The sequence below is a fragment of the Vulpes lagopus genome, chromosome 3 (assembly GCF_018345385.1).
Source record: "Vulpes lagopus strain Blue_001 chromosome 3, ASM1834538v1, whole genome shotgun sequence".
Lineage (NCBI taxonomy): Eukaryota > Metazoa > Chordata > Mammalia > Carnivora > Canidae > Vulpes > Vulpes lagopus.
In genome coordinates, this window is record NC_054826.1 from 130,281,708 (window position 1) to 130,306,431 (window position 24,724).

Here is a 24,724-nt window from a genome sequence, read left to right on the forward strand (position 1 = left end):
ACTGGAGAGAAAGATAGAGTTCAGTGTAATAAATATGAAGTTTGGGGTCTCTTCAGGAAGAATATTCAAGGGAGCAGTTTATTTATTTATTTATTTATTTATTTATTTTTAAGGGAGCAGTTTATAATAAAATTCCGGAGTGCAGGACAGACCCATCCGGGAGGGCGGGGAGGAGGCAAGTAGAGAAAGAGGAAGGGATGCTTTAAAAAACGACATGCGTATCTGCACACTCTCGCTGGTTCTGGGTACGATACCTCTCCAAAATAACCCCCCCAAACCACCCAAACCCCCCAGCAAACTGCTTCACTCACTGTACCTTAATATGCCTTGTACGTTTACTCCGAGCCTTTTCTTTCCGCCATTCAACACATACTGATTAAGCATCTCTTATGTGCCAGGTAGAAGTCTAGATTTTGGTCCAAAATCCTGTCAAAATGCTGCCATCGGGGAGTTTATGTTTTTGCACAGGACATAGTAAACAAGAAACCAAAAAAAATGTAAAATGTAATTTCAAGTAAATAAGCAGAATAAGGAAAAAAGAAAGCAGGTAAGAGGTCAGAAAGTTACCAAGGGGAGAGAGAAAGGGGAACTCTGAAATCAGGTGGTTGTGGTCTTTGAAGTTATCTCTGATGAAGGGATATTTTAAGTAGACACCTAAAGTGATGGACAAAGCCATACGAGACTCTGGGAGAGGTATGTTTCAGGCAGAAGGAAGAAAAAATACAAAGTCCCTGAGGTAGGAACCAGGTTAGTATGATTGAGAAACAGCAGGTAGCACCTTGGCTAGAAAACAGCAGATAGTCTCAGGGCATCTTGTGACATTTCTGGTACTATCGCCTGTTATGTTAACTGATGCCATTGTAAACATTTTCACGGACTTGTTCTTCCCAACTCCACGCAAGTCTATTGAGGGCAAGGTCCATGGTCAAAGTCCATACTCCCACAGCACCTAGAACAATGCCTCGCACTTGGTAGATGGGTTTTTTTTCACTCATTTATCTATCATTGAAACTAGTGGGAATCTCTAGACCTGCCTTGTCCCAGTCTCACACACTTCTGTACCTGTCCCAGAAGTTGCTAACCATCTGGTAAATCATTGGTGAGCTACTTCTAGTACTAGCTGTTGTGATCAGTAAGAAATTCAGGCTATGTCCAGAGCACCACAGAAAGCTCAAACCAAGATTTACTCTTGCTATTTGCAAATCTGGTGGTTTTACTTAGGCTCTAATATTTGAGGACTTGAAATATGAGGAAAATCTGCACATGCTCAAAGAAGCTGTTGGCTTTGCCACAGTTCTACGCTTAAACATTACAATAATATTATTATTATCCCACAGGGGTGTCATGAGGATTAATGAGACATTTTCAAATTACTTTGAGCTACTCCACTGGGGGGTACTAAATAAATGGTATGTGTTCCTCCTGAAGTGCCATTTTGGACATTGATTTGTTGTGATGGGTTCTGCTGCCCAACAGGGCTGGAATTCGCCCACCAACTCATTTCTTATAAACAACAGACTAGCTGTTAGAAGGCAGTGGTTTTCCATTAAAATAAATATGAATTGAACTAGTCAGCAATCAGAAGCAAATGAGCTGCTGTTAGAAATCTCATATTTATTAAGCACTCACAGTGAACAACATAAGAGTTTCACACTGTGATACAGTAAAATGAACAGTGGATTTGGAAATGGTCCAAGATTTTAGGCCTAGCTCTGCCACTAACCAGCTGTGTGGGCTTGAACAAACTGCTAAACTTCTCTGGGCTTCGAATATAAAGTATAAAGCTGTCCTAAGAAGCTCATCATCAGTCTTCCAGACAAGGCAAATACATGAGAAGAATGGAAAGAGTCATTTCTGAAGGAAAGATACTTCACAGGACCATCCATCACAGACAGGACCATCCTCTGTTCTAGTCTTCCTTGCCATTGATTAATATTAATTCCAGTACTAATTCCTGCAAATGGAGAAATAAATCACTTTATAGGTCAGACACAGAAGTGCATGAAACATTTGGTCTTTAAAAATAGGGCCTTTGCCTTTCTATGAGCCAAACCTGCAGCAAGCCGGCTGTCTTATTCTTAGCTTTAAATATGTGAATGATGGATTATACTGCTACCCTAATCACCAGCTCAAAAACAATGTTCAGTTTTGTGAGCGTGTTTTACATGGTCGCCTAATTTTTCCATCTTGCGACATATGCCACCGTCTGCAGTGGCTAGCAGTAACCTAGAGGCGAAGTGAAAGGTAAAAGGACAGTAAAGAACATAAGTGCTTGTACCCAGAAAAGGCAGAGGCGGGATCTAACCGAGTAGTACATACTGTGAGCTGCTTCCCCTCAGTCTTTATCCTGGGAATCCCAGTGGTCCCAGGTTCAGAAAGCAGAAATGCCAACACTCCAGAGCAGACAGAAATGCAAAGAATCACTTGTTGGGGAATTCAAGTCGGCAAACACACTGAGCTCCTATATTTATCAGGCACTTTGTGGTTTCTAGGGATATAAATTGGGTAAGACTTAGTCTCTGCCCTAGAGAGCCTTGGTTGCAAGTGGCGGTTGGAAACAGTGACCACAAACTGCAGTTACTTGCGGTGGAATTGTCAGCTAAGGTAAAACTGGCGAGGGAGTAGTCCAGACAACATTTCTTCTTTTGTAAATGATTTGAATGAGACAGTAGAAGATGCATTTGAAAGCCTTGGGTTTGGCTCTTGGGTGCCCGTGGAGTTGCTAAAATGTCTAGAAACAAACTGCGTTCAAGATGACCACAACAGTTTGAAGGAACAGTTAAGGTTGAAAGGGCATGAAGTTGTTATCTGTAGGCCCAAATCCAGCAACGGAGATGCGGGCTGCTGGCTGGACGGTCTCCCAGCTTCACAGCCAGAGCGCGGCCAACCCTACCGCTAGGCCAGCAGCGGGCCCTGAAGTGAGGGTCCTCCCAGGACCGACTTCGCGGCGGAGGTGAATTTCCTTTCTCATTTTCCTCGCAGGTTCCCACCGACAGGAAACCTGGCGCTTGGGAAAAGACCCCGCTGCTGTCGCCAACCCCAGCCAGAAACTTGGCCCTCGATTGCTCCCGACAGCTAGAGTCCGCGAGAACTGTTCGCTCCAGGAGCGAAGTCCCGAGGGCCTCTACTGACCCAGCGTCCCCAGCCCCCAGGTGCGAGACTCCTGAGCGCCCCTGAGTCCGTGGGCTTCTCGGGGACACGGAGCCACTCCGCTTAGAGCGCTCCGGGCGGCGGCCTGCAGCCGCGGGGGGCTCAGGGTGCGGGCAGGGGGCTGGCCTCCGCCCCAGGGCGCCCACCTGGCCTTTCCCGCCCTCCCTCCCGGCCCGGAGCGCAGCCCATCCCCTCCTCGCCCGCCCCGACCCGCTGACACCCGCGCCCCGGCCGCGCCCCGGGGCTGCCTGCAGGGCGAGGAGGCCGCCGCTCGCTGGGTGCGGGGCGACGGTGGCCGGGACACAAGCCCGGCGCTGGGCCGTGGCCTCGCGGGTCCCGGGGCGGGGGGCTGGCCAGGGGCTGGTGGGGCCCGGGGGCCGGTTCCCCGGGAGCAGCCTCGGCCGGGCGGGGGTTCGCGGAGGACGCGGCGGTGCGCAGCGGGGCCGCGGGGCCGCCCGGAGGGGCGAGGCGGCGGGCGGCTCGGGCCCGGGCAGCGCAGGGGCGCGGGAGAGCGGGGCGCGGGGGAGCGGGGCGCGCGGCCGCGCGGTGGGCGCGCACCCGGAGGGGCCGCGAGGGGCCGCGGGGCTTAGGCGGGCGCGCGCCCCGGGAGGGGAGGGAGGGGAGGGAGGGGAGGGGAAGGCGCGGAGGGGAGGGGAGGGGGAGGAGGGGAGGGGGAGGTGGGAGGGGGAAAGGAGGGAGGGCGGGGGCGGGCGCGGAGGGGAGGGGAGGGCAAGGAGGGGGAGAGGAGGGAGGGGAGGGAGCGGGCGCGGCGGCGGCGCGGCGGCGTCCCCTTCGGGAGCCAGGCGCACCGCGCGGGGCCCCCCCGGAGCCAGGCGGCGGCGGCAACAGGCGGCGGCGGCGGCGCTCGGGGGCGGGGCGGGGCGGCGCGGGGCGGGGCGCGCGAGGAGGAGCCGCCGGGCCCGCGGCGCCGCCGGTCCCGCCGCATGGACGAGCTCTCCGGCCCCGGCCGCCCGCGCGCCCTCCCTGCGCAGCGCCCCGCGAGCGGCGGCCCCGCCGAGCGCGCCATGACGGTGGTGCCCGGCGAGCACCTGCCGGAGCCCGAGGCGGCCGACGGCGCGGGGGGCCCGGCCCCGGGCGGCTGGGAGCGGGAGCGGGAGCGCTACGAGCCGCTGCCGCCCGCGCCGCCGGCCGCCGGGGAGCAGGGCTGCTGCGGGGAGCGCGTGGTCATCAACATCTCGGGGCTGCGCTTCGAGACGCAGCTCAAGACCCTGGGCCAGTTCCCCGAGACGCTGCTGGGCGACCCCGGGCGGCGCGTGCGGTACTTCGACCCGCTCCGCAACGAGTACTTCTTCGACCGCAACCGGCCCAGCTTCGACGCCATCCTCTACTACTACCAGTCGGGCGGCCGCATCCGCCGGCCGGTGAACGTGCCCATCGACGTCTTCTCCGAGGAGATCCGCTTCTACCAGCTGGGCGAGGAGGCCATGGAGAAGTTCCGCGAGGACGAGGGCTTCCTGCGCGAGGAGGAGCGGCCCCTGCCGCGCCGCGCCCTGCAGCGCCAGGTGTGGCTGCTCTTCGAGTACCCCGAGAGCTCGGGGCCGGCGCGCGGCATCGCCATCGTGTCGGTGCTTGTCATCCTCGTGTCCATCGTCATCTTCTGCCTGGAGACGCTGCCCGAGTTCCGCGACGACAAGGACTACGCGGCGGCGGCGCAGGAGCAGCCCGAGGCGGCGCGCAATGGCACGTCGGGGCCCCCCCCCGCCGCCGGCTTCGCGGACCCCTTCTTCGTGGTGGAGACCCTGTGCATCATCTGGTTCTCCTTCGAGCTGCTCGTGCGCTTCTTCGCCTGCCCCAGCAAAGCCACCTTCTCGCGGAACATCATGAACCTGATAGACATCGTGGCCATCATCCCCTACTTTATCACCCTGGGCACCGAACTGGCCGAGCGACAGGGCAACGGACAGCAGGCCATGTCCCTGGCCATCCTGCGGGTCATCCGGCTGGTGCGGGTCTTCCGCATCTTCAAGCTCTCCCGGCACTCCAAGGGGCTGCAGATCCTGGGCCAGACGCTCAAGGCGTCCATGCGGGAGCTCGGGCTGCTCATCTTCTTCCTCTTCATTGGGGTCATCCTCTTCTCCAGCGCCGTCTACTTTGCCGAGGCAGACGACCCCACCTCGGGGTTTAGCAGCATCCCGGATGCCTTCTGGTGGGCAGTGGTGACCATGACGACAGTAGGTTACGGCGACATGCACCCGGTAACCATAGGGGGCAAGATCGTGGGGTCGCTCTGCGCCATCGCTGGTGTCCTGACCATCGCTCTGCCGGTGCCCGTGATCGTTTCCAACTTCAATTACTTCTACCACCGGGAGACGGAGGGGGAAGAGCAAGCCCAGTACATGCACGTGGGAAGTTGCCAGCACCTCTCCTCTTCGGCCGAGGAGCTCCGAAAAGCAAGGAGTAACTCGACTCTGAGTAAGTCGGACTACATGGTGATCGAAGAGGGGGGCATGAACCATAGCGCTTTCCCCCAGACCCCCTTCAAAACGGGCAATTCCACTGCCACCTGCACCACGAACAATAATCCCAACTCCTGTGTCAACATCAAAAAGATATTTACTGACGTTTAATATATGCTACGAGTGACATGCTGTGCTCAAGTATTGCGTGGACCGTGCCCCCTTGGTCTGTGTATGCCCTCGTTTTATACATTTCCAGAACACTCATCAAAGAAAGGACATGAAGAAGTGGAAAGCACACTTCATTTTCCCTCGCCCTTCTGCTTCATACTGAAACAGGTGTCTGTGTTGCAAGTGGGCTGCATTCTCTCAGCTCTCCATTTTTTCCTCCCCCTCCCTCGAATATTGCAAAGAACAAACTTACTTTAAACTTGATTTCTAGAACACATCCTCTAAAAAAAAAAAAACTGTACATCCTGGGAGGAAACGAAACTAAAGAACAGTTAGAGTAACTGCCTAACCTCGGAATTGAAAGACAGTTGTTCTTTACTAAGTAAAGCAGGCACATGCGTAAAGGATGCTTCCGTTTGTTGGACCTTTGAACATTATTGAATCTTTAGTTCAGTTGCCTATGCTGTGGATACTTGGATGAGAAGTCTGATTAGGGCAATGACTTGTAAACCCACCGTAAGTGTATTTGGTTTTTGACTGGATGTTCTATTCGAAACCCTTCCTGGAATCTTAAAGATTTCTACAACTGTGAACAAAGGGAAGTGCCCAAGGTGTCCCGATCTAATTAGTTGAACTCTCTGGGGCTTGTTCAGCATTTCAAAAGAGATGGACAGGCAGATTCCTGTGATGTTCCGTGTGTGTGTGTGTGTGTGTGTGTGTGTTCCCGGCAACATCTATCAAAGTGTGGAAACACATGTTTTCAGTGCCGCTGAGAGAAACAAACAAAATTTCTAATGCGCCTGCGAGATAAGCTTCTGCAGTATCACAAGAAGATTAAAGTGGCAGACACTCCTTCCAGCGGAAGTTACTAATTCGGACCTGACTGATGCAGTTCCCATAGCAACCCATGTTTCCTGGGAAACCCGAAAAAGGTTGTCATGGCATCTCTTGCTCTCTAGCCCCACCCCCTAGCCCCTGCCGTTTCTACAATAACCTTTCCAGATGGTTCCTCCTTACGGGATTTCATAAGGAAAACCACTATTTGGATAAACCGCACAAATAAAGTTATGTCTGAAAATCTGAGGTGGTGAAATGAATCACAAAATGCATATTTTTTTTACTACAGAAAATCATTGACATCATCTCATAATGACTGAATCGGAAAGGAAAATATTGCCTTTGGGATGTTAGATCTATACTACAATAAGGCATGATTTGAATTAAATGCCAATAATTAGGCAATAATTTAAAAGGATACTGTTTTCTTCCTCCAAGAAGTTTCAAGCTAACAAGTGAAATTTAAAAGCAAATGTAAAAGTGTTCTGTACATAAGCAGATGAAAGAGTCAATCAGTGTACCTGAAACCTTACTACAAGGGACCTTCAGACTTCCTCTTAAAAAAACAATCCAGATCCCACAACAGCACTTGAAAAGCTAAATAAACTTTAAGAATATAAAGGATACGTGTTTTTTAACTAAGGGAATTGCAGACAATCAATAGAAAGGAGGGACGGGAAGTAACCAAATCTTGGGAAAATACCTGCAAGTTTCAGCCATATACCAGGGGTTGCCAGAAGACAAACAGAATCAGGTGAGCACTGTGTGCGGGTATTGAGAGCTCTCCCTCTTTGTACAGGTCCTGTCTAGATTGGTGATACTTGCAAAACCAATAGTTTCATATTAGTTACATGCAAATGCCTTTTAAAGATCACTTACAACATCTTTTCCATTTGATTTCCAAGTTGTAAACTGTCCCTTGGTTTCTGTTCTTTATAGCAAAAGGATGGGTAGGTGGGAGGAGTCATGGCTCTTTAGAATAACCTTCACCCAAACTGAACTGAAAATGATTCCCTTTCTTTTCCTAACATTCTCAGTTTCTGAGCAACCTGTTTCCCCTTTAAAAAAAAAAAAAAAAGATAAAAGGCAGAACCCACTGCTGTTAGATTATTGGCCCAATTTTAATTTACATAATTAGTAGTATGCAGTAGCACAGTTGTTTTAAACAAAAATGGTTAAGTTTACAACAAGGGTAACACTGTATTTAAACAAAACCGTTTTATTTTATATATGTTGTATATATTATACTATATTTTCCACAATTATACATTGTGCACAATTGTGTTTTGATTTTAATAGGATATAACTGTCTAAAACTCATAAAGTATTTTCAGATAATCAGAACCCTACTATCATGTAGCTAATACAGTGAAAAAGAATGGTGAAGACTTCTAGAAGGAGAAGAGGAAGGAAAAGACAAAAAAGTAATAGAGGCAAGAAATCTATATACCTGGTAATGGGGTCACTGCTTTTATCTCTGTGCATCAAAATAGGACTCCTTCATCTAGTGTCCTTTACTACTTGTTTGAGTTACTTTTACCATTGCCTACTTTTTGATCAAATTCTTGGTATTCTTAATGACCAGACATTGTTTTCGTGACCCATTTTGGTGGTAATATGTTAGATACACTATAGTAATAATGGAAGAATAACTTCTGTATCTGGTCTTAGAAGATCTTGACGTGAAGGTAAACAAAGTGCAGTGTCACTTTTATTCACTTCTATTTAGAAGCTATAGAAGCCCTGCTTAGTTCTATAGTAAATAATGGTTGCACCATAATTTTTAGAACTATATGGTTATTAGTAGTAATATGAAGAAGACCTTGTTTTCAACCCAGAGAAATACAGCTTTTTGAGTCATCACTCTGAGGTAGTATAATTGCCTCTGGTTGTCAAATTATAAGCTCCTTAAAGGTTATAGGTTCTTAAAGGTTATACAGATTTTGGATACTGGTGCCTCACACAAATTGTAGCACTTTATATGTATTCAAGATATATTTTATGAGTGAATAACTATAATCTTACATTAATGTTATTTCCAGGTTTTTAATGAAGTGATTTAAAGCATAAGCTCTGCAGTCACACTGCCAGGGTTTGAATCCTGACTCTGCTGTATGACACTGGAGCAAACACTTAACCTCTCTGTGCCTCAGTTTCCTTATTGGTAAAATGAGGATAGTAAATAGTACCTCATAGAGTTGCTGTGAATATTAAATGTTGGTACAGGTATAATAGTTAGAAAAACTGGCTGCATGATATGCAACAGAGATTTTGCTAAGAGATTACATTATTGTTGTGGTCATTACTTACAAGCATTGTATGATAAATATGAATCTTTGTGAATGATAATGAAATACATAAGTAATCAGTATCTTCCTATTTACTTTCTGTGTAACTATAATAATTACCATGTACTTACCATGTCCTCACTTCTCAGTTCTGCAAGGTAAGTGGTATTCACCCCACTTTAGGAGGGTTAAAAAAAATAGATGGCTATGGTTAAGTGATTTCCCAAAGACTTCACAGCTAGCAAGAAACCCAGCTATGATTTAAGGCCAGGTCATTCTGGCCCCCAAACCCATGCTCCTTCTATTAGGTGACTTGAAAGAGATTGAAAAAATAAATCTCTTATTGCTTTTAGGTTTTACTTCATCCCATGTTACTAATTAATGAATTCCTGTAATGAATATATCTCCAGAAACTATTTTATGCAGTATATTGAAAATTAACCCTTTCCTAATCATCAGAGTTTTTAAACATAGGGATCAAATATAAGGTATTTAAATTGAACGAAGAGATTGACTTTTCTAATAATAAAAGACTATTTTCCTATATGTTTGATTTGTCTGCATTTAATATTATACTCTGAAAGCATAATCAGTCACAGCAGTGATACCTGCTAGGACACTAGATATTTTTCAGTTTTAAGATTAATTTCCTATTTTCATGTGTTTTAATCCACAATAGATAATAGTATTACTCAAATTGTTATTTTTCCATCTCCTTATACTTGGCTTAGGTTACCAAAGAACCGTGCCAGCAAATAGTGTAAATATTTTGACTCTCCCTTATTAAGAAAGGAGAAATTACTTAGAACAAAAGGCCTGAAAGCAGAAGGAGATTGCCAGCTCATTGAAATTTGTGACATTATTGCTTTACCCAATCACTCTATGGATCTTTAAGAGCATCTGTGCTCAGAAACACGTCCCACATAATAGCTGTAGCCCCTTCTCTAAGGTCCTAAATCATTTAGAAAACTAAAATGGATAGTGATTTGGGCTTACAGCAAGATACAAATGAGTCTAAATTTACACATACCATTTAGCTTTGCCAAAACAAAGACTTGTTGTTGAGCTCAATTGCACATCTTGGATGTTGAAAGGTATACATATGTCTGTGTGTACAGAAGATTCATGGAAGGAGGTGTGACTGGATCCGTGCATGTCTACCAACACCCTGGGGAAAATGTATATACCCTACAGCTGGTGAATCCAGAGATGAAAATAACATTGTCATTTATTTATTTTATGGTGCTTTAAACTGATATTATATAAAACTTTAGTACTCACCAACTATGCTGACGTAATCACAAACAGCTACAAATAAGAGGAAGCATTCTATCAGTTATTTCTGAATTTTGAGATAAAATTTCTGGGATTGAAATTTTAAATGCAGACTATGAAGAGATTTAGAGTTATGGTTTGTTTACATCAAATTTGTTATTTACCTTTGGCATAAAACGTACTCAAGCAACTGCTCTGGTCAGAGTATGTAAATTATATATATATATATATCCAATAGTTTTTTCTTTTAAGAGCCATAACTATAATTTAATGACTTCCATACATTTAAAACTTCAACATTTTCTACAGCAGTTCCACACCTCTCAGTTGTGACTAGAATTGATAACCCTTCCCACTAAGAAATAAAGAAAAGTACACGCCCCCCTCCCCCCCAAAATCTGAAGACTTACGGAAACACTGTGAGAGAGAGGTGAGGAGCATAAGAATGGAGCAGAAGACATTCAGGGCTTGCATTTTAGGGTGGGGCTCTCCTTTCTGTTTTTTATTTCACCTTTTAAACGGAAGATAAGACTATTATATTTGTGCTAGTAATTTCCTGTATTTTGTTTGACAATTTTATATTTATTAATGAAATCCCTTGTCTTCTATAACTTGCAGGGAGTAGTAGAAAACCTTTGAGAGAGGGCAAATCAAGGGAGGCAGGAAGAAAGGAGGGAAGCCATGCAGAACCCAAACCCTGTGCTATCATGACTCAGCTCCTAACCTCCTGCCAGAAAATGGCCATTGCTTAGAGTATAGGATAATAATATTCTTTATATGCTCACATTCACCTTGCAGATTTAATTTAAATGATTCAAACAGGCTAGAAAGTTTTCAAATATTTGTCTTTGTCTTCAGTGATGCTGTAATCTAATTTTGTCTTCAGAATTGTAAAGACAAGATGTCTTACACAGAAACATTTTCATGGTTTTTCTCTCTTCTTGCCCCTCTCTTTTGTACTGGATGTGTTACATTTTGTAACATTTAAAATGTTACAAATGTAAACATTTTCATGGTTTTTCTCTCTTCTTGCCCCTCTCTTTTGTACTGGATGTGTTACATAATGTCTGTACATTTCAAATTTTGAATCATTGAGTATCAAATATATTAAAGAGGAGATCTGGAAAAGCGGCTCCATCATTTTCTTGGAAGCCATTTTACTATTGTTGTAATAGTGCAGAATAGAAGCTCTAGCCTAAAAAGTAAATCCTGGGATTCTGTAAAAGTAAATCCTGGGATTTTGTTAGTAAGGTAGCACCTAAATGAACAACAACAAAAAAATGATGATTCATCATATCTGAAGAACATTATGAATAAATTTGTGCATGCAAGGCTCTGATTTTGCAGATACAGGGATCATACCTCCAGCATGGTGGTAAAGAGTGAAGAGAAGCTTTTTCTTTTCTATTGAGCCCCCAACATCACCCTCCCCCTTTCATCAAAGCACAAAGTCTCTTGGTTGAGATTCCCACTAACTTTTTAGAATGAAAGCTAGCATTGCACGTATGTGTTACATGTCAATCAGCACTGCTGTTTCACTGGTTTTTTGTTAAGTTTATTTTAAACTCTTGTTCTTTATGGAAATCATCTCTGAATCCTAAGGTTCTTATTTTTATACATTTAAACTTGTTCCTTAAATTAAAACATACAATTTAATTAGGAAGAGGAGCCAGTGAGGGTAATCTGTTACACACACACACACACACACACACACACACACAGACACACATCTCCCCTGTTATTTTCTATCCTAAGATATATTTACTTTCTGTCTACAGATCTAAAAAGTCTAAAATTGGTGAATTTCCAAAATACTGGTTTTCATTCATATGTGCTACATAGACATTTACAAAACATTTTTAGATTTTTATAGCCTTGCTTAATAGGCAGATTTATTGCCTAGTGTTCTCAATGTATTTATTAATAGTGGATTCATAAAAGCAATAAATACATTCAGTTTATCACTGAGCTTAGTCATTTTACCTCCTAAATACCCATAAAAATAATCTACTTTTCAACATCACTGCCATCACCACTTTAATCCACATTGCTACATCTCTATCTAGGGTATGTATGAAGGTCTCTTAACTGGCCTTGCTACATTTCCTGTGGCCAGTCTGACCCGTTCTCCACCTGGTAGCCAAAAGCATCATTCTGAGGCTCAAATCTGATTATATCACCTGCCTCTTTTTAAAATTCTGAGACCCAAAGGCTTAACACAGCCTTCATGGCCCCACATGATCTGTCTCCGCCCTGCTCTTCTTCTAGTTACAGGATAAGTTCCCTTTCGCCTTCATCTATGCGGATTTTTGCAGATGTTTCCACTGCCAGCCCCCTCCTCACTTCATTAACTTCTATTTTTACTTCAGTATTCCCTCTGAGATTTTTATCATGAAAAATCTGGTTTTATCAATTCTCCTGTTACGGCACATTTCATCAAATTTAAGGTACCTTCGATTATAAGGACCATCATTATTCTGTGTGCCATTAAAAAAAAGAAAAACTGCCAATTTTAAAGGGAAAGTACTGTGACTTTAAGGTCAATTACAATTTCATGGGTGCTCAAATCTGGAAAAGTATGTCTTAGAATGAATTGAATATACTATGTTTTCTTGACATTTTATATTTATTCATTATATGATTAATGTCTATCTCATCTGTGAGAGTAGGGACTATGTCACTGTTCATTGAATCCCTTCCCATTTTTTTCCCAAGTCTGCTCCAAACAGACTTTCACCCCTATCACTTCAACAAAAGTATACTTTTCGAGGTCACTGGTGACCTCCTAAGGCTAATAATCCCAGTGGTCATTTCTCAGTGTTCATTTCATTCGACCCATGAGAAGCGTTTAGCGTTGTGGAATACTTCCTCCCTCCTGGGAAGAATTTCTTCCTTTGACTTCAGGGCGTGAAATTCTGTATTTTCTTACTACCTCTCTCTGGCCTCTCTTTCACAGCCTCTTTTACTGGGTCTTTCTCATCTCCCAGGAGTCTTAATGTTTGAGAGCCCTATGGGCCACAGCTTAGTCTTTAGATCTCTTCTTTCTGCATTAGGTCTTTTCCTCATAGCTTTAGACTATCTATATGTAAATTTTTCTCTCCCATCTGGACCTCTCCTCTGAAATTCAGATTGAATTTCTACTATGTACTTGACATCTGTACTTGAATATAGAATGGATATCTCAAACTTAATATGTCCAAAACTGAGCTTCCCTCTGCCCCCCCTCCCCGACCCATACCATCCAGCCTATGTCTCCTGCCCTTTTTCCCCTCTGTATCACTGCAACTTCAATTTTCCAGTTGCAAGCTAAAATCCTTGGGATTATCCTAGATTCCTCTCTTTCTGTCATACCCCTTATCCAGGCCATTGGCAAATCCTGTTGGCTCCACTCTTAAAGTGTTTGCAGAGGCTAGCTTCTATAACCACCTGTTCTAAGCCATCATTATCTCTCACCTGGATTTTTAGAGTACCCTGAAACTACTCTCATTTACAGCAGCTAGAGAAAACCTTTAAAACACTTGTCAGATCATGTCACTTCTTTGCGTCAGAACCCTCATTTGGCTTTCCAATTCACACAGGCTCCACGGTAAAGGCCTGACATCCTGCAGGGCCCTGCCTATTCCACGTCACCGTACCCTTCTGACTTCCTCTCTGACTTCTCTCCCATTTAATCCTGTACAGCAGCTGTGCCAGCCTCCTTGCTCTTCCTCACCTCAGGTCTTTATATACTTGCTGTTCCACCTGCTGTCTGCATGGCTTGCTCCATCACCTCCTTAGGTGTCACTGTCTCAGTGAGCCCTTCCCTGACCACTCTGTTTAAACGTGCAGCCCCCACAGCACTCCCTTTTATCTGTCTCAGCTTTGTTTTCTCACACTAGATATTTTGCTTATTTATTGTCCATCTTCCCTTCCATGAGAATAAAGAATTTTTGTATGTTCATTGCTACTGTATCCCTCAAGACCTGTAATAAAGCTCCTGCTTAATAAGTGTTTATGCAAGGAAGGGATGAGAGGGAGGAAAATCTGATTTGAGTGTTTTTAAGCCATAAGCAAAATTTTCATGTTGTGTATCTATGCTTCATTCTAGCATTAAGAGGCTTAGACTCCTCATCATGCTCGTTTGGATACAATTTCTTGTAACTGGTTCACTGGAGAAGGCTTCTACTTGGTAAAATATGCTACAGCAGTTTTTCTCCACAAAGTACATATCCAATTATGGGGGTGGAATTCTTTAACATAAATAATTTAAATATAACATTATATATCACTCCTAATCACCATGGCTACCTGGAGTTGGAATGCTTCACAGAGACTGTTTCCCACCTAGCAGCTAATAAAGAGCTATTTATAAATGATACTCAATATGTATTTGTTAACTGATTAGCTTACATAGTAGAACCAAAATCAGAACAAAGAAGTGATATCTCCAGGAATCTACCTATCTAGCAGACATTCTAAGAAATTCTACTGTAAGTTCAGTCTTGGTTTTAGTTAATAATGGTCTGAAAATATCTATGGGATTTTCATTGCTATGGAAGCTAATTGAATAAGGCATAGATTTTTCATCAAAGAATCACCTTAAAGAATTACATTACTGTAGACATGGCCTTACCCAATAAAATACTTTCTTTTACAGAATAATTTTAAAAAATCATTTATTTGAGAAAGAGAGCACGAACAGTGGGGGTAGGCCAGAGGGAGAGGGCTTAATCCCAGGACCCTGAGATCATGACCTGAGCAGAAGGCAGCTGCTTAACCAACTGAGCCACCCAGACACCCCATAAAATAACTTAATTTTTGATATAAATGTTAACTTATACGATAGGATCACAAAAATTGGTTGTTTTTTTAAGTGACTTTTTCATACTTGAAAGAAGAGGGGGACATTGAACCCACAAGCAGTAAGAGCATTTTCTTAGAGTGACTTTTATAATGGCAAAACTTAGGTCCCTTCTAAATAAAATAGGGGAGAGGCACGAATAGCATATGTTGTTATTGGCAAATTGCTAGAAGCTTTGAAAAACCAACGTGTGTAGTATGGAACTATTGAGACTAAACTAAAGCATTGATATAAAGGAGTACTGCAGACATTGCTGTGATTTTAGGTAATATTGTAACGGATGTACTTCCCTGTGCAGCAAGAAATGGGAATTCTCTGGATATGAACCTTTCCCACACCCCTTCTGAATTTTCTCCTTTTCTTGGGTTTCTCAGGCACATCAGACTGACCTTGACTGGGTGTACATCTAAGTGGAACAATTTCCTTACTAAACATGTGACTAAATTAAAGAAAACTAATAGATGTGCTTGAGATTACGTATGTAGACCAATAGCAGTTAGAAACTCGCACCTTTCATCCCTTTATACAGCTGAGCCCACATAGGACAGAGATCTTTTCTCTTCTGAGGACATGTTGTTGGGACTTTTTAAGGGAATGACCCAAAATAGAGAATTGAATAATTTTCACTTCTTGTTTTTTCATGGTTTTTTGTTTGTTTGGAGTAAAGAATTATAACATTGTTTATCTTTGTTATTTAACCCAGTATGGGTTTTACTGAATTTTCTGTTATAAACTGTAATAGCTAAGATATTAGAAATTATAAGAGGCAGCATCACATGCCATTGCATTTTGTATTTATCTCCTGTATGACTACAGGACAAAAATTTTCAGTTTTTCCCCAATAGCTTGGGGAAATACCTCCATAAGAAATTATAATAAAAAAAAAGAAAAAAAAAGAAATTATAATAAAAAGTATGTTAAACAAGAGTGACTCTGTGTTAGATTTCAAAATGTAGTGGGAAACTAAACACCACAGACAGAAATAATTTCACCAGGTAAGAACTATGTTTGAATTACTTCATATCTATATTCTATAAATCTTTAACCTGCAGCCATTTTAACTGATTTCAAAAGATCAGTTTATTTTACCAGACCACAATGTGAATTAAAGATGTTTATTATTAGTAGACCCAAATACTGCTCAAAGTAGCTGTGACTTACCTCAAGCTCATGACTTTCAGATTTTTGACAAAGCTCACATCCTACCATGTTACTAACTTTAATTACTGAGTGAGTTTAAATATTTTTGCTTGCCAGGAGTACATAATTTCCAAGAGGCCAATCAGAGAATCATACATAATTGAATGAGAAATTTTTTTAGTCCTTGGGCTAATTCACTACCATTTAGTTGGCAGAATTTCTCGAGCTTGTTGGTGTGCAGCCAACTCTAAGTTATTTAATAGATGTCAAAGTATAGCCACATCAAAACAAAGTTCCCACAAAATTCTGTGTTGTGGAATGACTGTAACCTCTTTTCTCATCAAATACAAATTAGTGAGGCTGGCAGTTAATTAAGCTGGGTTTCTGTACCTCTTTTGTTTAGGCCTTGGTGAAGGTGTTACTTCTTCATAATTATAGAAATTTAACCATTCTTATCCTCTTTTCTTGCTTCATATGTTAGAACACTTATTTGGTCAAATATCTTCAATTATAGGTCTCACCATTTTCTATGACACTTCCTTTCTCTATTTTTGTAGAGTATATTTTGATGCTTAAGTCAATGTCTATTCTTCTAAGCCCTTCAACCCGTTTCCTAGCCACTAATGTACCATCCAAATATGAGTTTGATTACTTGTTGCTATTAACTTGCAGCTTCCTCCACATCTACAGTGGATGCTGAGCTATGTACCATACTTATTTAATTAGTGCCAAGAGTCTTACTGATACGTGAGGATAAAGACAAAAAGGGGCTCAGCTTCTTATATAAAAAGGATATAATAGTAGCAAGACAAGAACAGCTTAATAGGAACATCTCCAGGTAACCAGAGCTGCAGTAGCAATGAGCAGAAGCTAAGCACCTAGGAAATGAAATGGGTGCCAGATCATTCATGTTACCTGTAATTTCCTGTAATTAGTCATTATCAGCAATTTGACCATTGTAATTTTCAAATTCTCATAATAAAAATTAAGGGTACTGTGATACAAAAGTATACTCTTGGTGTATGGCCAAAAATTATTGTCAAGAAGTTGTATCTTGCATGAAGGATGGTCAAGTATCATCCAGGCCAATAAGGAAAACTTTTCACTAGATGATTGCCCAGCACACAGTAGGCATACAACATTAGGTTTAGTAAGTGGATGATTCTTCTAAAAAAAAAGCAGGGAGCCTGACGTGGGATTCGATCACAGGACCTCAGGATCATGCCCTGAGCCAAAAGGCAGACGCCCAACTGCTGAGCCACCCAGGCGGCCCATCCCTATGCAATTTTTAGACACTTTTACTGTCAGCATTTCTAACAAATTTTTTTCTAGTTAGCAGAGGAGAACACCAAACCTTGAACTTTTATTTCTTGGTACTCCACAGACCCTGGTCAAGCAGTTATTGTCTTAATTTGTGATTTCTTGAAGTGATACATAACTATGTCGAGTTTATATTTTAAAGGATCAATAGATTTAAAAGTTATTTGTGTAATGACAAGATAAAGTATAGGCATAATAACTAGAACATAGTTTTCACCACCATACTCATTTTGAGACTGTTTTTCTCTCTCTCTCTCTCTCTCTCTCTCTCTCTCCTCTCTCTCTCTCCCTCTGCCTCTGCCTCTCCCACTCCCTCTCCCTCTCTCCTCCTCCTCCCCCTATGCCTCTCTCCCACCCTGGCTCTGCCTCCCCCACTCCTACCCTTCCCTCTTCTCCATAACACTTATCTGAGCATGGGATTTCCATTCACTTCAAGAGTTCTCATCTTAGGTCACCACAGTGGGATGTACTGCCAGTAAAGAAACCAACCCATGGAAATGCATTGAAAAAATCAATACATATATTTTTCTAAAAAATGGTAGGCACTTGGAACCTTTCAGATGATTCTAAAGGTGAAGATAATTTTTTATGTTCAAAAGGCAAACAATCACATTGATTTGGACTACATTTGAAAGTGGATATTAGTAAGAACAAAAAGTTCATAATTTAAGCATACCCTGAAACTTTTTCTAATTTATAAACTAAAAGCTCTGGTATATTGTTGATAAATTTAGAAAATTAAATTGGTTGAACTTTTCAGGATACCAGTAAAAAAAAAAAAGTTTTGAAAAGTATATTGAATAGAATATATTAGCATAACATCTATGATTTTTTAAACACTAAATATACAGTAAATTATTGTGTTTACTTTGTCCAACAGATACCTGAAGAGTCCCATAGAGAACTGTAGAGCTGCACTAAACAACAGGATGTTCATTTCTAAATTGCCTACATCAAGACTGCAGTGTTGGTTCTATCGCTGACGGGCAGTGATCTGTCTGCCAGTACATGTTTTTGTTTGAGTTGACATTAAATAACCTGTCTTTAATAAATGCTTCATATAAAGGAAACAGCTCTAAAGCTGGAGGATTCTCTTCAAATTGTATGCAATATTAAAGATAGTGATAAAGAGATAAAGAAGAACATGAAAAAATATTAAGGGATCATTTCAACTTTTTTGACATTTTACTGAAATCAAATCACTCAAAAATGAATCAGGTACTGCTGATAAAGAAAATCTGAATGTTTGTTTGTAACAAGCCAACTGGTACTGTTTTCTTCATTCAGTTAATCACTGGACTATGTTGAATCATGAGATTTAGTAATGTTATCTTCTGTGTTCTGAGTTATGTGCAACCTTATTTGTGAAGGTGTGTTTCGAACCAAAGGCTCTCCTACATAGATTGGCCCATTTTACACATAAATAAGTGAAGTCTACACTGTGCCCAGATGAATGGTATTAAACAGACTGGCCTAAAAGAAATGTGCCTTGCTTAATTAGACATCCTTTTATTTTTTGATCAAAATGATAGATTTACAATTAGTCTCATAGGTAGGTTTTAGCTGAATGTAAACCTAAAAATATCTTAGTATTTATTATATGTTTAAGTTGCCTATTTTAACTAAAATTTTAATATTTAGTTATAGTTTTCAGCATTTTATATATAATATCCTCATTCAAGTTAGTTTTCACGTGGTTTGGTATGGTGAGAAAAAGCACATTCTTAAAGATATAATATTTCATCTAATGTTTATAGAATTTCCTTCAAAATTATATCTGTAAAAGATTTCTTGACTTATTTTCTATTTTTGTATTTTATTCCTTTAGAAATGGAACTTTTTTCAATAAAAAAGAGCAAAGTTTTAGTTGGAAAAGAGATTAAGGAGGTCATGAAGATGATTTCCCATTTGGGAAACATTTCACTTTTGTGCCATTATTAATGTATTTACTGTGACATTTCAGCAGAATGGTAGCTATTTGTATATTATTTAATAAGCCTTATGGAAAGTCAAACTGTGAACATTTGGTATAATGAAGACTTTTTTCATTCTCATATTTTATTTTTGAAACATACCTGAACAAGTGCATAAATAACCAATTTCCTGTTATTCAAATGTATAATGATGCTGTTATAATAAGAGGGCTTGTAGAATTTTAATTACTATCAAAATATTTCAGTAGCAAAGCCAAGATTATAATACTTTTTGATGCCATGTAGAAGGAAATACAGGTGATGAGTTTCATTGTTAATATATAAGAAACGGTAACTGAAACAATCTGATAGCTAGTAGCAGCAACAGATGGGTAGGAGATATAATTCAAGTAACTTTCTTTGAGGCAGTGTCTACAATGAATTCGGTACAATTTGCTGGTAATTTTTCTATGGTCAGAATTTTGAGACCAGACACTCTAGGTAAAAATGAAGTAAAAGAGTGATAAGTATCTCAGATTTGAGCAATATGAACCTCTCATCTGGATGATTTGTAATTGAAGTGAAAACATAGCCAAAGCCACTACTATGTTTTTGTTCTATGTTAGCCCACATAGGAGGGACACTAGCCCAGAGAATTGTCAATCCATTTTAGCCACCTAATACTCATAACTAATGATCATAGACTGGTCAGCAGTAAAGTAATTCATATCAGCTATTGGGATGATTGAAACAGACCCATTAACTGTCCTAGAAGAGGTCTTAGACATTCAGATGTTTTGGTAAGGATCAGTAGACATTACAAAAATAGACATAAGTACTACCTTCAGGAAACACTAATGACATAACTTTAAGCATTATGTATATTTAGTATCATATCTGTATTATTGCTGCAGGCCACAGTTTCAAATAAAGACAAAACCTGGACTTTGCGATAAAAGCTCAGAGTGGCACCGGATGAGTAAACTGTCATACCCAATATGCTTCACCGAATGTATAGCAAAAATCTAGCACTGGTCTAGATAGCATGAGACCAGAGTGCTTACCCACTTTCTACCTGTGGGACACTAGATAAGTCACTTAGCATTGCTAGGCTACAGTTTCCTGAATTGCAAGATGGGTATGCTGGGTTAAATAATCCTCCAAACCCTTTCCCAGCCCCCAAATCCTCATTTATATACCTTAAAAAGGCTTTGAAGAATACTTAAAGCACTCAGATTTTCTTATGCATCTCCAAAGGAAAGAGTAAATTGAAATAAGATTTAAACCTTGAAAGTGTCATAAATATACCATTCTTCAAATTGAGTAAGAGAAGAAGAAATAGGATTTTTTTTTTCTCCTCTAAGAATTGTCACTGGCCTATAATGGGATCATGAAAAAGTAGAAAAAGCACTCTGCACAATGGAAACAGATTAATGAAATCACTGGAAAGGAGGGGAGGCTATTTGTTAAATTTAATTAGATGTTAATGTGATTTGAAATTGTATATGCTAAGAACAGTACCAGAGCTTTACTGCACACTCAACATCATAATCCCAGAGTAGAAGATGGGGAAAGCTTGGAGGGATGGGAGTGGTTACCTTACAATCTCTCGATCTTTTTTGCATGAGAGGCAGTTTGGTAGAGCTTAAGCGGTGTCTGTGCTTCAGTGTTGGCTCTGCTAATAACTCATGTGCCCTAGGAAAGTCCCTTTGACCTCTCTGAGCTCCCCCCAATTTCTCTATCTGTATAATGAAGACTTTAAATTTAGTAACCTGGTTTCTTTACATTTTTGAAAATTCTATAACATCTTCAGAATGTCCTGATACACATAGACGTGTACCTGTTGCCCCTCTCCAGGCGCCAGGATGCCGCAGATCTCTGTTCACGTGACTGAACAGACTACAAATCCAAACGTTCATATTTCTGATTGACCCTCAGCAAGACCTTAGAAAATGGAACTTTTACTTTTAATTTTGACCATGGCTTACCTATTATGACTTATTTCATCTTTCAATGCTGAGTTAAACAAAATTTCTGTTCAAGTGAACGCTCTGTTTAAATTTTTGTAGTTTACAAACACTCGACAAACCAGAATTAAATATATAATCCTTGCCAATGAACTGTAGCTGATGGCAGGGTGCATTTTTTTTCATCACATTAAAGAGGTAATGCCATCTGGGTCTTGGAATCAATGCCTATAATTTGAAGTAACATTCACAAAATTTTGTAAATTTTCGTGAATACAAAAGTGGCCTGATAGAGCCATTTTATAATTAATTTTGCTCAGGAGTGAGAAACAAAATTCAGGGATAACCCAAATGCTTCTGTTTGGCTTTTGTGGACAGTTGGAAAAAAGAAAGGTTATAGCTTTTGTACAACGTAGATAAGAGATAATTATACCCATTGAAAAATAAGACTATATTCTGGTTGCTGGTTTTATGGAAGAAAGGATAGAAGGATGCTAAAATATAGACACTAGGGGAATTGTTAAAATGATAACAGTCCATTTAAGTAATACAGAAATATTTTGTCATAATGAGATTATTTGTGCAAAGGTTTAGTCTTGTATCCTTCCATTCAGAAGAGGGGGCAGTTTTTAAAGGCCTCTATCATAGTAGGAAATGTATATTTTGACTAGCTGAGCAATTCATTAAAACATTTAATCTGATGGGATTAAATTTGGTTTTGTGAATCTGAATTTTCACTTTAGGTGTAATTGAGTCTCTTATATATTCGTGTTAGTGATATTTGTGAAAAGTAATTGTATCCATTATTTTAAAGTTGATGAAATTTGCTCAGTGGTGATTCTAGCAAATTGTGTTAATATTGTATCTTGCAACAATTTGTGAACTACCATACAGAAACTAACCATAGTAGTATCTCTTCCAGTAAATTGTATCCATGGTGTGATGTCTTAATGCTGGGTTTGGGGTGGGAAGGTTAAGTATTTAGTTAATTTAAAATTACTTGTCAAAGTGTTTTTCCTATATGCCATAAATTGTATGACTGTAAACCAAATAGGAATATACTCCTCTTTTTTCAGTGTAGGCCATTTTTGGAACTACCCCATAATATGGTATAGTTTTTAGTTATAAGTTCCTACAAGGGAAAGCAAACAGTATATGTAGTATTTCTATGTAGCATGTTAAATGTAATAATAAGCAATCCATTTTTGAAATCTTATACAAATAGTAAGTATGCAGATAGCCAACTGCAGTGTTTTCATAGCAATGTCTATCATTTGTTTATTGTGTCATACTTTGCAAGGATCATTCACATCTTATTTAACCTTATTTAAAATATCTATATGAAGTAATAATACCATCTGAAGTTTAAACAACCAGTAGAAAGATCAAGTGACTTGTCCAAGATCATTTGGCCAGCAAATGGCTCCAAGTCTCATTTTCTTTACCCTGTTCTCCATCTGTCATGTTCTGTTGCCCCCATCACTGCCATTATCTTTAAAACCTTAACTAAAATCTAATTCTAACTGATATGTTGGGAAATACAAGGTTTGGGGGACAAGGTATTTTTCTGCTATTGTCAGAACTTCTTGGATACTTCCAGAAAGTAGTCCTCCCACAGGGTGAGAGCCAAACATTTCCCATCTAGAACATATTAAGTCCCTAAACCCTGACCACAGACACCAAATCTGACATGTGATGTCAGAATGCTAGCCTGAAAAGTTATCTTCTTCACTGACATAATTTCCTTTTTACAAAACCTACCACAATGACTGACCAGTCAGTTGAAAGAAGCAATAATCCAAGAAACTGCAGACATTCTGATTTAGAGAAAACATACTGTCAGATGGACCAGAGTCCCTGACTTTCAGCCTCTTGTTTCTCATCACAAGTATTCTGTGATTAGCAGAAGACAGGCAAGGGGGCACTGGGAGAAGGACTCATTTTAAGTAAACTCCTTATTTCTTGTAACTATTCAAAAAGAATTGGTTACCAATTTTTTTTTTTTTTGGTTACCAAATGTTAAATAGCAGTATTATTATCATTTAGCCATAGTTTAAGTAGAGGGTAAAGTTCATCCACATATTTAAAAACTAGTTAATTTCCCAGATAAAATTAAAATCTGATGCTGCTCACTTTGAGCATGGAGAAGATTCACGGGCTAATTCATGATAGAATACAACGTTTTTATCCTTTTTTGAAACAACACAGAGGTACTGTTACTGCTTTCCCTTGTAAATCAACAGTGTGTGATACATTCTGTACTTTTACTGACTAGCAGTGCGGTGTTCCTGTGTATAATTAAGTGGCACATACGCTATATTATGTCAGAATCTAACATTTTCTAACCTTAAAATTAGTTCTGTTTGTCAAACAGCTAAGTCAAACAGGTATTATTTTGTATGGAATGAAATAATAATCATTCTCAAATAATGGCATAATAACAAGTAATGGAATTCTTAATAAAATGTAAAATCAAACATTTTTTGCTGTATTCATCTTCTTTGAATAATATTGAATTATGTTAATTTGTCACTTATTAATGTAAAGTTTAAGTAAGTTCTTATGCTGTGTTCCCTAATGTTCTTGTCATAATAAATTTGAGCCTTCTGTTAAGTAAATACAGTAAATACCCGTGAGTTGATTATGTGATTTTTTTTCTTTGACCCATTTTTTAAATTTTGTCATTGGCTTTAAAGTGTTTTCTTTGCAAATGTTATGTGCAGAATTCAATAAAATACCAAAAAAAATCCCATTACTCATATGAGTTTCAAACTCTTTCTCTTCTCTCTCTCTGTCTGCCTGTCTGCTTTTTCCTGTTTTATTTTTGCAAAAGAGGAAACATCAAAACCTGAGCTGTTGTCAGCAGGTTAAGCATCACCGATCTTTACAGACTGTCCTGTGTCTTCCCGCATGACTGTGGTAAGGACTTTGGGCATTACACTTAGTAATCCTGTGGTTGCCAACATTGCCTGAGTTTCTTCCCTTGTTCCCTATCGTACATTGTTGAGGACCCAGAAGAATCTCAAGGAAGAAAAAAATGTATTTTTTTATATACTAAATTTATTTTTTATTGGTGTTCAGTGCCTGTCACGCATTCACCCCCACCCCCCGCCCTCCTCCCCTTCCACCACCCCTAGTTCGTTTCCCAGAGTTAGGAGTCTTCATGTTCTTTTTTTTTTTCTTGCTATCCATAACATGTTCTTTTTTTTTTAATAAGTCTGTACATTCATACTTTGTGTCCGTATTACAAGAAAACTGAAGCAAAACAAGTGTATTAAGGTGAATACAAAGGTACCCCTGCTCTCAGGAAGCTTAGAGCCTAATAGGTGATGTCTATTCATATTTCTAAGCCTATAGGTGAAAATTCTCATTTTTAGATCCAGAACAGTCAAGTGTTAAATAAGGA

The 24,724-nt window shown here is 40.6% G+C and overlaps 1 protein-coding gene across 2 annotated transcripts; it reads left to right on the plus strand.

The window, feature by feature from the left end:
• Positions 1–4,086: 4,086 nt before the first annotated feature.
• Positions 4,087–24,411, plus strand: KCNA3 (potassium voltage-gated channel subfamily A member 3). Of its 2 annotated transcripts, none has more exons than XM_041750684.1 (2): positions 4,087–7,329; positions 24,152–24,411. In XM_041750684.1, exon 1 carries the CDS (start codon positions 4,095–4,097, stop codon positions 5,736–5,738), a length of 1,644 nt encoding a protein of 547 aa, XP_041606618.1. In that variant the 5' UTR covers positions 4,087–4,094; the 3' UTR covers positions 5,739–7,329; positions 24,152–24,411. The 2 variants fall into 2 exon arrangements, with proteins under 2 accessions (XP_041606618.1, XP_041606617.1); XM_041750683.1 differs by lacking the exon at positions 24,152–24,411 and adding an exon at positions 18,319–24,057.
• Positions 24,412–24,724: the final 313 nt, after the last annotated feature.

Bases quoted from the DNA above. Each gene is read 5' to 3' on its own strand.
- KCNA3 (XM_041750684.1), top strand. From the start codon at position 4,095: ATGGACGAGCTCTCCGGCCCCGGCCGCCCGCGCGCCCTCCCTGCGCAG.